Source organism: Miscanthus floridulus, chromosome 6, assembly GCF_019320115.1.
Source record: "Miscanthus floridulus cultivar M001 chromosome 6, ASM1932011v1, whole genome shotgun sequence".
Lineage (NCBI taxonomy): Eukaryota > Viridiplantae > Streptophyta > Magnoliopsida > Poales > Poaceae > Miscanthus > Miscanthus floridulus.
In genome coordinates this window covers 31,382,064-31,394,932 of record NC_089585.1, presented here as the reverse complement: position 1 = coordinate 31,394,932, position 12,869 = coordinate 31,382,064, and the positions used below count along the sequence as shown (strand labels likewise).

General features: G+C 43.5%; 1 protein-coding gene across 1 annotated transcript; it reads left to right on the top strand.

Annotated features, from left to right (window-relative positions):
- The first annotated feature begins 4,360 nt into the window (after positions 1 to 4,360).
- LOC136455891 (probable U6 snRNA-associated Sm-like protein LSm4) lies at positions 4,361 to 12,277 on the top strand. Its single transcript, XM_066455601.1, has 7 exons — positions 4,361 to 4,541; positions 4,641 to 4,682; positions 4,789 to 4,887; positions 5,098 to 5,175; positions 10,922 to 10,964; positions 11,739 to 11,891; positions 11,987 to 12,277. Exons 1-7 carry the CDS (start codon positions 4,539 to 4,541, stop codon positions 12,007 to 12,009), a joined length of 441 nt encoding a protein of 146 aa, XP_066311698.1. The 5' UTR covers positions 4,361 to 4,538; the 3' UTR covers positions 12,010 to 12,277.
- The last annotated feature ends 592 nt before the right edge of the window (positions 12,278 to 12,869 follow it).

Below are 12,869 nucleotides of genomic sequence, written 5' to 3'. Positions count from 1 at the left end.
TAAATTTTCACAGTCATAGGGCTTAGGGTTTTTGAGTTCTAGCTGTTACACGTTTGTTGTCTGAAATATTTGCTTTCTAGACAGATTTTATGGAATGATTTGTTTGCCCTATATAACTCTTGAATCACAGTAATAGTATTAAAAGAGAGTTGTATACAATTTTATAAGCTTTCCAGAAAGTCTAAGATCACAGCATTTGGATAAGTAAAACTTTAGTTATGAGTAAAACAAGTAGCTGTTGTTTTGTGGTATAGTAAATGAATTGTTAAAGTGTTTGATTAAGTAATCAAGAAGAGATATGCACATACTCAGTAAAATGTGATGCACTTGTTATTACTTTAACACCATGCTGTTAAGAATACTTACACGAATGCATTCATCATGTTTCATCATACTATACTTGTCAGCATATATGTATTCACAATATCTTATACCATATTCATACATCTAGGATCGACAAAGGAGATAACATTGCTGGAGTTCAATGAAGGAGAGGAAGGGGACCAGCAGGAGATTCCTCAAGCCGCAGCTCCCGAAGGTGAGGAACAGACCCCAGAAGAGCTTCCGAAGTGCCCTGACCACCGCCCCACTTCCTTTCTGAAAGGCAAGCTCTAGAGCATTCTAAGTCTCCTAGTATTTTACAAAATATTACTCGAGTCCTTTATGATTGATGCATTAGGTTATAAGAGTTGATTGAAACCACTAGATGCATATGATTTCCTTGTCCAGAAATACTCCTTTAACCCTATGTAGGTCTAGGATCAAATATATGCTTAGCCATGCTTAGATCGGTAGAAGTCGGGTGATTTCCTATCACCTACGAGATATATGTGAATACCGAAGCATGGTTGGCTATATTTGCTATCATGGAAAAGAACCATGGGGTAATGTAAATCGAGGCTGGATGGAGTCTATGGTAGGTTGACTCATGTGATTCTGTCTGTGCCAATTAAGGACCGTACCGTTGTTGGCACTTTTGACAAGAATGAACGTATGCCTATTACTTAGCTGGCCAGATAATTCGTTCCAACCGTGAAGTCGAGTAGCTCAACTTAGGTCGGACCCCGCTCTATAAGAGTGTGCACTATGGATGGTAGTAAGGATGTGCGGGGAAGCCAGACATGAGCCCAAGGGCAGGATAGTCCTAAACGTCCTGACAGTTGGTTGTCCCTGATTGTGCAGCGCTAGGCGAACCCGTGACATGTGGACTTAAGTTGTACCAAAGGTGACCTAAGGTGACCGTTGATCTTGTCCGCCTGGTTTTGTGTTAGGAATAAATTTCCAGCTGGTTGAAATCGATTCAAATCGCCGTCTCTCCCGGATAGTGAGAAACTTGGCTAGCCCCAACATCGTAGTAATTGTATTATGGAATATGATGGTTCAGATAAACATGGAATTACTATACCTACTATGGTTACTATTGCATGCTCTTAAAATGATGCACCACATGTTTGGCACAAGATATTTGCTAATTTAGAGATGGATAGTTATAAATAACTTGATAACAGAATTATAAGTGTATAACTATGTTAATCGCTTTTTATGCAAATATTGCCAAGCTATCTCCACTTATACAGCCTTGCATAATCCTTGGAGTTAATTTATTTCTGGTTTATGATGGGTAAGTCTAGCTGAGTACCTTCTCGTACTCAGAGTTTTATTCCCCATTGTTGTAGATGGCACAGTTTATCATAGTTATTGCAAGAGTTGCTTCTATCCCGCTGTGGATGAGGAGTAAGCCTTGGGCAGGCTTCTTTATTAATCCCTCTACACGCTTTTGTGGACTGTGATCGTATGTTGGCACTGTATTAAACTATGTTGGCAAATGCTACTTTCAAACTTAATTTGCTTATGCTAGTATCTATCAAACTTGGTTTGTAATAACTTTGTTTCATACTCTGATAATGGAAATATATCTGCGAACTTTATGTAATATGTGACATGTATGTTGAATCATGTACGATCTTAGTTGTTGTGGATCGTTTATCGAGACCCGTCGTGGTACTCGATAGACTATCGGGTTTATATGGGCTCAAGTATGACAGTGCGACCGCTTGCGGGCTGCCATTGTACTTGTGCTCTTATAAATTGGTCGGTTTTACGACACGTTGGTTCCAAATTGAATAGAGATGAAAAACTAATCAACATTCATCAAAATTCACTTCTAAAAATAATAAACAAATTCACACTCATTACTGTGCATTCGGCCCGGCCTGGGGAAACACTGCGCGGCCCATTTCTCTACGCATCCGCGCGTGCGGCTCAGCGGCAGCCCAGCGGCCTGCTTCGCCCACACGCGTGCGCTCCCAGTGCCCAGGCCGCAACCTAGGCCTGGGTCGGGATTTTCCAACCCCGCCTAGGCCGCTTTCGGCCTGAATCTCTCTGAGCCGTCCATCTTCATCCGACCGTCAGCCTTCATTTTCGTGAGATCAAAAGCCAGTTGCCTCGGCGGTGCGCCCTAACCCTAACTCATTTCTACCTTTCTTCTTCTCTTTAACCGCCGTAGCCAGAAATGAAAGGAGCAGCGGTGTAGCGGCACCATCGCCAGTCCCCTCGTCGACGTGCGCGCTCGCCCTAGGCTGAGTGCGCTGCCATCGAGTGGTATGGGCGATGGTGCCCTAGTCCCCCATACATGCTAACCCTAGCTCTATCCCTCACTTCATCGCACACCATAGCTGCCACACCTGAGATCTGAAGGGCGGATGCGACGCGGGAGGTGGCGGCGCCGCCGTGGCACCCTTCGTCGGTGCACGTGTGCGGCCAGAGCCGCGCGCGGCGCCGTCGAGCAACACCGTGGTGGTGCTCTTTGCGCCCTGCGCACGTGTACGTGGCATCGCAGAGCGCCGGCGAGGCGGCGGCTCTCTTCCAGCACGCGTTGTCTTCCCGCACGCCGGTGGTACCACTAACGGTGAGGAGAACCGGGTAGGTCTCTCCCCTCGCCGACCTCTCTTCTAGGGTTAGGGTCAGGGTTTGGGTTCCGATCCGATTTGAATCACTTGATTCTTGATTTCTATTATGTTTTCTACCCCCAATCTTCTAGATCAATTATGGCTCCGATACCATTGATAGACTTGTAGGACCTCTTGGTGCAGATCAGTGGGAAAATTCTTAACTTAGATAAGCAGACTTGGTAATGTACCTCGTCGAATGCAGTCGCGGTTGTGGCGCCGCCAACAAGGTGGTCGCGACGTGTCGGTGTAGGGAAAGCCGTGCAGACGCCCGCTAGGTCGTCGACGGTAGCAGCAGCGTAGGTGCGGACCAGTGGCGACGGTGAAGGCGATGTGGACTTTCCATTGCTTATAGTGCGCCCTTCTAGATCGGACTAAGGCTAAGAACCTCGGTGGGACACTGATGGCTACAGTGAACCTCGTCCCTTGCACTCCGGCCCCCACCTTGCTCTTTATAGCGCTGCGCGACAGGGACCATCAATTAGGAGAATGGTTGGGTGCCCCCGATCAAGACACGAATAAAAGGTCTAATTGACCGTTGGACCAACTGACGAAGATCATTCTAACACTTGAGCTCCGACCTGTGACTCTGAGAAGACCTCGCCGTGGCGTTGGCCTGCTCGATCTGCCGCTCCAGCTGCTGGGCCATGCTAGTTGCCCTTGACAGCTCGGACTCGGCTCGGCCGCGCTCTCGCTACATGATGGCCCTGCGCTGATGCAGCCTCTCCGGGACTGCGTCTCGTCAAGCGTCCGCGCCGATCCACCGATGCCCTAGGTTCCAGCTGCGGTCGTCGTCCGTGGCCAAGTCGCGGCTCGTACGAGCGTGCCGAAGGCCGGGCCTGAACCCTACGTCGTGGTCTGCTCATGAGCCATAACGTCATGATGACATCATATACGCTATTTTTCCTTTAAAATTTAAAGAAGAAATGTCTTAAAAATACAAGTATACATGCATACTGTCATGAGCCGTTCATCATTTAATCTGTGGCCTAGGCAAAAGAAAGAGGAGAGATGCCTGAGGCTATGTTTAGTTTACGATTTTTGGAAATTTGGCTACTGTAGCACTTTCGTTTTTATTTGGTAATTATTGTTCAATCATGGACTAATTAGGTTCAAAATGTTCGTCTCGTAATTTCCAATCAAACTGTGCAATTAGTTTTTTTTCGTCTACATTTAATACTTCATGCACATATAGCAAGATTCGACGTGATGACTACTGTAACAGAAAGTTTTTGTAAACAGCACTCAGCATCATCGTGGCTTGTGATTGTGGCGTGTCACGTGGTATTTTTTTTAGCACGTTTCCCTCTCTAGTGGTAAAAGCGTAAAGATGCAATCGGAGCATGCGTCAAAGGCGTCGTTCGGTAAAATGGTAAAAAGTTAAATATCCCGCTAAACCCGTCTGGTGCGATCGTTTCCTCTTTCTCCGGCCTCGCGAGCTTTAGCCTACTTCCGCTTCTCGCCGAGAGAAAACTAGGGTTTTGCTCCCGGAATCTCCCTCCCCCCGCAACCGCCGACCGACCGTGCGCCGACGATACGACCGCCTCCCTCCTCCGATCCGGCTTTTTTTAACCCCGGATCCCGTACAAGATGGTGCGTCCCCCTTCCCTTCGTTTACACCTCGATCCCCAAAACTGAGATGTGGTTGGTGGCCGCGTCTGATTCGATTTTTTTTTTTTTGTTCTTGTGCAGCTTCCCCTCTCGCTTCTCAAGACCGCCCAGGGGCACCCCATGGTAAGATCCCGGTGTCTGGCTTCTTCTTTCGTCGTTATTTTTTGGCGTTGGATTCTTCGTTTAGTCTATTGTTGGTCCTGACCGTTGAAAACTTTTGTGATCTCAGCTCGTGGAGCTGAAGAATGGTGAGACGTACAACGGGCATCTGGTCAACTGCGACACGTGGATGAACATCCACCTCAGGGAGGTTATTTGCACCTCAAAGGTGAAAAATCTCGCGCCCTTGATTCACATTGTGATAGGTTCTAGTTAGCAAAAGATTAGTTAAGTGCACTGTTTGATTTTGAGGTGAACCTTTTCTCCGAAGAAAGCATGGTTGAAATTCAAATAGTAACATTGTGGGGTTCCAGTTATTCTGTCCTATTAGTTTGTGAGTTTCCTGTAGTTATGGTTTATGATGTGGCTGGAATTGCAGGATGGTGACAAGTTTTGGAGGATGCCGGAGTGTTACATCCGCGGGAACACCATTAAGTATCTTCGAGTTCCTGATGAGGTATGAATTTCTGGGTTAATGAGCTTAGCTAATCTCTATTTTCAATTTGCTCAGTTGTTAGGTTCTTGCGCTTCTCCCTGATTTCTTCCCTGTCATTATGATGTGTATTTCCCTCTGGAATCATTTCTTTGTAGTTTTGTCCACCATGAGAAACCTGAATTTTATTACCATAAAGCAACAAAGTTACAACACAGTTTACTACTTGGAGTTCAAACCAACTCCCCGACTGTATACAAAACTAGCACAGCTAAGCACCAAGGGATTGAATTGTGTGGCTAGCCTGTTGTTTTAACCTTGCAATGATCATTAACTTGAATTTAACTCTACAACAACAACAACAACAACAAAGCCTTTAAGTCCCAAACAAGTTGGGGTAGGCTAGAGTTGAAACCCAACAGAAGCAATCAAGGTTCAGGCACGTGAATAGCTGTCTTCCAAGCACTCCTATCTAAGGCTAAGTCTTTGGGTATATTCCATCCTTTCAAGTCTCCTTTTATTGCCTCTACCCAAGTCAACTTCGGTCTTCCTCTGCCTCTCTTCACGTTACTATCCTGACTTAGGATTCCACTACGCACCGGTGCATCTGGAGGTCTCCGTTGCACATGTCCAAACCATCTCAACCGGTGTTGGACAAGCTTTTCTTCAATTGGTGCTACCCCTAATCTCTCACGTATATCATCGTTCCGAACTCGATCCCTTCTTGTATGACCGCAAATCCAACGCAACATACGCATTTCCGCGACACTTAGCTGTTGAATATGTCGTCTTTTCGTAGGCCAACATTCTGCACCATACAACATAGCAGGTCTAATCGCCGTCCTATAAAACTTGCCTTTTAGCTTCTGTGGTACCCTTTTGTCACATAGGACACCAGACGCTTGCCGCCACTTCATCCACCCTGCTTTGATTCTATGGCTAACATCTTCATCAATATCCCCGTCCCTCTGTAGCATTGATCCTAAATATCGAAAGGTATCCTTCCTAGGCACTACTTGACCTTCCAAACTAACATCTTCCTCCTCCCGAGTAGTAGTGCCGAAGTCACATCTCATATACTCAGTTTTAGTTCTACTAAGTCTAAAACCTTTGGACTCCAAGGTCTCCCGCCATAACTCCAGTTTCTGATTCACTCCTGTCCGGCTTTCATCAACTAGCACTACATCGTCCGCGAAAAGCATACACCAAGGGATGTCCCCTTGTATGTCCCTTGTGACCTCATCCATCACTAAAGCAAACAAATAAGGGCTCAAAGCTGACCCTTGATGTAGTCCTATCTTAATCGGGAAGTCATCCGTGTCTCCATCGCTTGTTCGAACTCTAGTCACAACATTGCTGTACATGTCCTTAATGAGCCCGACGTACTTCGTTGGGACTTTATGTTTGTCCAAAGCCCACCACATAACATTCCTTGGTATTTTATCATAAGCCTTCTCCAAGTCAATAAAAACCATATGTAGGTCCTTCTTCTTCTCCCTATACCGCTCCATAACTTGTCTTATTAAGAAAATGGCTTCCATGGTTGACCTTCCGGGCATGAAACCAAATTGGTTCATAGAGACCCGCGTTATTGCTCTTAAGCGATGCTCGATAACTCTCTCCCATAGCTTCATAGTATGGCTCATCAACTTAATTCCCCGGTAATTTGTACAACTTTGAATATCCCCTTTATTCTTGTAGATCGGTACCAATATACTTCTCCTCACTCATCAGGCATCTTGTTCGATCGAAAAATATGGTTGAACAGCTTGGTTAACCATACTACAGCTATGTCCCCGAGGCATCTCCACACCTCGATTGGGATACCATCCGGTCCCATCGCCTTACCTCCTTTCATCCTTTTCAACGCCTCTCTGACCTCAGATTCTTGGATTCTCCGCACAAAGCGCCTATTGGTGTCATCAAAAGAGTCATCCAACTGAAAGGTTGTGTCCATATTCTCACCATTGAACAATTTGTCAAAATACTCTTGCCATCGATGTCGGATCTCATCCTCCTTTACCAAGAGATGCTCCCTTTCATCCTTAATGCACTTAACTTGGTTGAAGTCCCGTGTCTTTCTCTCACGAACCCTAGCCATCCTATAAATGTCCTTCTCTCCTTCCTTCGTACTCAAATGTTGGTAAAGATCCTCGTACGCTCTACCCTTTGCCACACTTACAGCTCGCTTTGCAGTCTTCTTTGCCACCTTGTACTTCTCTATGTTGTCCACACTCCTGTCATGGTACAAGCGTCTATAGCATTCTTTCTTCTCCTTAATAGCCCTTTGGACTTCCTCGTTCCACCACCAAGTATCTTTAGCCTCGCGTCCCCTTCCTTTGGTTACTCCACACACCTCTGAGGCTACCTTCCGAATGTTGGTTGCCATCTTGTCCCACATATTGTTTATGTCGTCTTCTTCCTTCCAAGAGCCCTCTTTGATAACCCTTTCCCTAAATACCTCTGACGTCTCCCCTTTCAGTTTCCACCACTTTGTTCTTTCAATCTTAGCTTGTTTATCCCTACGGGCACGCACCTGAAAACGAAAATCTGCCACCAAAAGCTTATGTTGAGAAACAACACACTCCCCTGGTATCACCTTGCAATCCAAGCATGCTCGTTTGTCCTTTCTTCTTGCGAGGACAAAGTCAATCTGGCTACAGTGTTGTCCGCTACTGAAGGTCACTAGATGAGATTCTCTCTTTCTAAAGAAAGTGTTGGCTATCATCAAGTCAAAAGCTACCGCGAAGTCCAGAACTTCCTCCCCCTCCTGATTCCTACTACCATACCCAAAACCTCCATGAACTGCCTCGAAACCTGCGCTTGTAGTACCTACATGCCCATTAAGATCTCCTCCTATAAAAAGCTTCTCACTACTAGGTATAGCTCTAACCAGACCATCTAAGTCTTCCCAGAACTGTCTCTTAGCACTCTCGTCGAGGCCTACTTGAGGGGCATACGCACTAATTACGTTCAAGACCATATCACCAACGACAAGCTTGACTAAGATAATCCTATCTCCTTGCCTTCTCACTCCCACCACACCATTCTTGAGGCTCTTATCAATCAAAACTCCTACTCCATTTCTATTCGCAACTGTCCCTGTGTACCAAAGCTTGAAACCTGTATTGTCCACCTCCTTCGCCTTCTGACCCTTCCATTTAGTCTCTTGAACGCATAATATATTTACACGCCTCCTAGTCACGGTATCAACTAATTCTCTTAACTTACCTGTAAGTGACCCTACATTCCAACTACCTAAACGGATCCTAGTTGGTTCGACTAGCTTCCTTACCCTTCGCACCCGTCGACTCTGATGCAAAGACCCTTGCTCATTTTTCACTACACCCGGGCGCCGATGTAGCGCGCCACTAAGGAAGCGACGACCCGATCCTTGGTTACTTGACACCATGCCCAGATCACGACACGGCGCGTCACGGGGGTGACGACCCGGCCCTTGCCCATTTAACACCATACCCGGGTTCCGATATGGCGCGTCGCTAAGAGGGTTACGCCCCAACGATTTTCTTTCGGGTTTCATCTCCATTTAAGTGGCTAGGTTTTTACATTGGCTCGCCACGCCTAACACAACCCTCCTCCTTTACCAGGGCTTGGGACCTGCTATGCTGGGACACCAAAGGCGCCCCACCATAGGCGGAGTTAACTTGAATTTAACTCTAATCTAAAAAAAAAAAAAAAGTATGGTACAATCTATAATCATTTCTTTGTATTGCTTGAAATTTTGATCAGTATCTGCTCTTGTAGGTCTTGATTTGTTTTATTTATTGCCTAGTAATTTAATTGTTTAGAGAAAGGTTTCAACATAAGAGGTTCCTATTGTATTACTAAAGACATGACCATATGAATTACTTGATCTTATGTTTCAAGGTAGATGCTGTATGTTTGACAAACTGAAGCATTGATTAGATAAAATATAGTAGCAGACTAGCAGTCAACCAGCATTCTGTACATAAATCGTAAAAGAAACTTGCATCTCATATCCTTCGATAAATAAGGCACAGATTGTGCTGTCCTTTAATATAGTTGTCCTGCACGCCTCTGGAAAAGTAGTCCTTGTGCCGGAATAAGATCATTTTGGTATCTGACAGTCATTTCTATTTCACCAACAATGTGTATAGAAGTATTTATATTCATAGCATGACTCCTGAGAATAATTATTTGCATCAAGTACTACTTTGTACTTCCATAGATAAAACTTTTTTACAGTTTTTGCTTTATTGTACAACAATGTTATCAAGCTGTCAAGTCAATCCTAGTCGCCATGGTACCAACCAGGCAACTAGTGGTCGACCATCGATCCTAGTCCTCCTATATATATCAGGACTAATACACTAAATATATATACTTATATACTATATGTTCTAGAGTACAAATCAAGCATGAAGATAACTCTAAGGTGGTGGCTGCATGTAGGGTTGCAAATTGGGCTGAAAAGCATGAGCCTAAGTAGCCTATGCCATCCCAGATGAAGCCCATGTCCTCAGTTGCCCAGCAACTCCATTCTGTTCTTGGTCGTCCACCCCCTAGTCGTCCGACTAATTGTGATTAGCCGATGACTAGTCGGAGAACCAGAAAACTAATCAGCCCAATTGAGTTGTAGCCCCTAATCGAGTTCAGGATACTGACTAGGATGACTAATTGTGATTAATCGGATGGCTTGATAACACTGTGTGGAATATGATAGAGTACAGGGGTCAAGTCAAACTGGAATCATGGTACTATGAGAAACCTAATAGCTGAACCGAGGGATTATTTGGGGGTGATTACGGGCTGTATATCTCACCCTTGCATTTTTATCGTGAAAGTTAAACTGAGTATTTTCAAAAAGTAATTAGACTGTCACCGGTTTGCTAGTGTGTGTTAATTTTTTTAGAACATAACTGAGTATAACGCCAAGTAAACTTCGTCTTGTGATAGCTTCACTAGATCTGCAAACTGCCTTCCCCCAGCGAAGCGTAATGTGAATCAGTTACCCAGAGTATCAGATTATATGGAACCACATATCTCACTAATCACTAATTCAAGCATCATTCTAAGCATAAGTACATGCAAATTTCTAGTGAACTGCTCAAAAACATGAGTATTGTGCATGAGCTTCACATAAAAACCTGATTCTGTTAGTAGTTGAGTTGTAACTGTGATAATGTAGTTATGTTATACATTACCTGTAGTTTAGTGTCACAATGGTGATGAAACTTGTAAAATGCACTCTAAAATTTCTTATACTGGATGCGACTCTAGCATTCCATTTAGCACATATCTTAAATAGTTCTCATGTATTCAAACGGTCAATATCTGAGGTGTGAATGAAACAGGAAATATGTCACACTGCCTTTTGGGTGTCTGGTGCTCAGAATGATGTCGTTGGATTGTGTTGTTCATTGATAAAACTCAGGATATGATTTTGGGTTTTCATATCGACTGAAATGCAGGATAAATTATTTATGGTCTGCTCACTTACTCAGTTTCCTTTATTTGGTCCCTTGCTAGATTTCCTTAGGAACTTCTTCAGTCTACCTAACTTTCATTTGTTAACACAGTTCAAAACTTCTGCTGCAATAAAAGTGCCCAGCAGCCATAAGTTCTTTCGCAGTGCGCTAAGATTTTATTTTTCTAAATTTACAGCTTTTTCTTCCCATACCATTTTTGTTTGTATTCTGTTATTTGTTTACTTTCTGTACACTAAGATAAATTAGCATTATTCTGTCATCCATGTAGTCTTATTTGAATGGTTCATTTCCTTCTTCAGGTGATTGACAAGGTTCAGGAGGAAACTTCCAAGAGCCGATCAGGTATGGAGTGGTTAACAATACTTTGACAGCTTATATTTTACATGTTTGCTCTGTTCATTAACCACATAACATATGAATTCAAACTGTATGTGATCAGTTTAATCGATGATATTAGTCAGGTTTGATCGTATCTAGTCTCTAATAGGCATTTTTTTTACTTATGTCACCAACCATACCATGTGAATGCAAAGTATAATGTTTCTAAAGAATGGTGGATGACTATCTGTATCATTTTCATGCATCCAATGCTGATGTTCTTAATTGTATCAGTAAATAAGATATGTCTTGTTGGCTGTTGCATGAACTTCATTGGTTCCTGATTTAAATCTGTTGAGTTAGTAGTTCCACTGTTCCTTTACATCCATAACTTTCTGATTTTGTATAATACTAATATTGATCTCAGTTTCAAAATTAAACACTGGCACGTGTTTACATAACAGCGTTATGGAATAAGGATATTTTTATTTTGATTAACAAAAAATCTGGCCCCAATATATTATCTTAATTAATGACCATGTCTGTATCACTACCATGTTTTTCAAAGTTTGCAGCGCGTTGGTATGGATGGCTATGCCTGTTTTTCGTTCTTCTGTTTCATGTAGGCACATACACGATGGTTTATTTGTTGTCAGTCATATAATAATGTTCTATTCTGTTCTGTCATTGAATTGATAAATATTGCAGTATCTGCTCATGTAGAGTTGGAGTCATTGGTTGCGAAGTAATTGGTTACTAATTTAGGATTTGATTTTTTATATACTGCTGTAAATGCAGATAGGAAGCCACCAGGTGTTGGCCGCGGAAGAGGAAGGGGGGACGTTGGTGCTAAACCTGGAGGCAGAGGCATTGGACGCGGCCAAGATGATGGAGGCAGAGGCAGTGGTGGCCGTGGAAGGGGTGGGGTTGGTGCCAAAGGTGGTAACAAAGGTACGTGCTTTTCGTAACCACTTACACATGTTTTCAGTCCCACCCCTCAGTTTCAAGAGATACCAATCTGTGGGACGCTTTACTTATTGGTGCAGGTGGGGGCCGTGGCCGTGGCTGAAGCTGGTGGACACATGGGACAATGCCGCTTTTTAAGGCCTGTAATCGTGTTGCATAGATTGCTTAGGACATGAAGAATGGACCGAGTTGGCTGGTTGTTTTGGGGGCAAAACCCAGAATGGTTCCTGTGGTCTAGACATTGAGGCAGTGGCGGCAGCCAGGCCTGTCACTGTTCCTCAAAACAGTTTGGTTGATATCTTGAGTATGAGCCTTTCTGTTCATTTGTTGAGAGGTATCCTGATTAAATGACTAATTGATGTTGCCGATTATTTTGCTAGGGGCGCACGTCATGCTGAGTGTGCGCATTTTCAACGTGCAATGTTAGTATAAAATGTTTTATAATTTTAAAATTTTAATTTATTAGCTTGCAGGGATCACTGTCAGTTAAAAAGGATAGTGTTCATACGAGGGGTCACTGTTTGTTTGAAGTATTTGTTTCACGCTAACATAGCGAGGTCGTTTTGCTTTAAACAATATCTACGTGAGTTACAGAAACTGAAGAATTTAAAAGATGCCTCATACAAGTGAAATCGAAGAATTCAAGGCCCCCTTTGGAACGCTTGTTTTTTTTTTTTCTGTTTCTATGCTTTTCCTGTGAAAAATAAAATCCTGTGAAATTTCTGTAGAATTTCTATGAAATTCCTACATTCCAAAGGGCCCTAAAAGATATCCCATATAAGTGGAATAGAAGAATTTAAAAGATGGCCCATCTAATTAATCAAAGGATTAAAAAAAAAGATGCCCCTTCCTTCTAAATGAGCTACAGGATTAAAAGAGAGATGCCCCTATCCTTTTTCTGTCCCCTATGGTTTTCTTGGATTTTCTGTTTCCCTATGGTTTTCTGCGATTTGAAAAAAAAAA

Excerpts from the sequence above, each read along its gene's own strand:
- LOC136455891 (XM_066455601.1), top strand. Across the intron at positions 5,176-10,921 it reads ATCTTCGAGTTCCTGATGAG|GTGATTGACAAGGTTCAGGA; the intron begins GTATGAATTTCT and ends TTCCTTCTTCAG. Across the intron at positions 10,965-11,738 it reads AACTTCCAAGAGCCGATCAG|ATAGGAAGCCACCAGGTGTT; the intron begins GTATGGAGTGGT and ends CTGTAAATGCAG.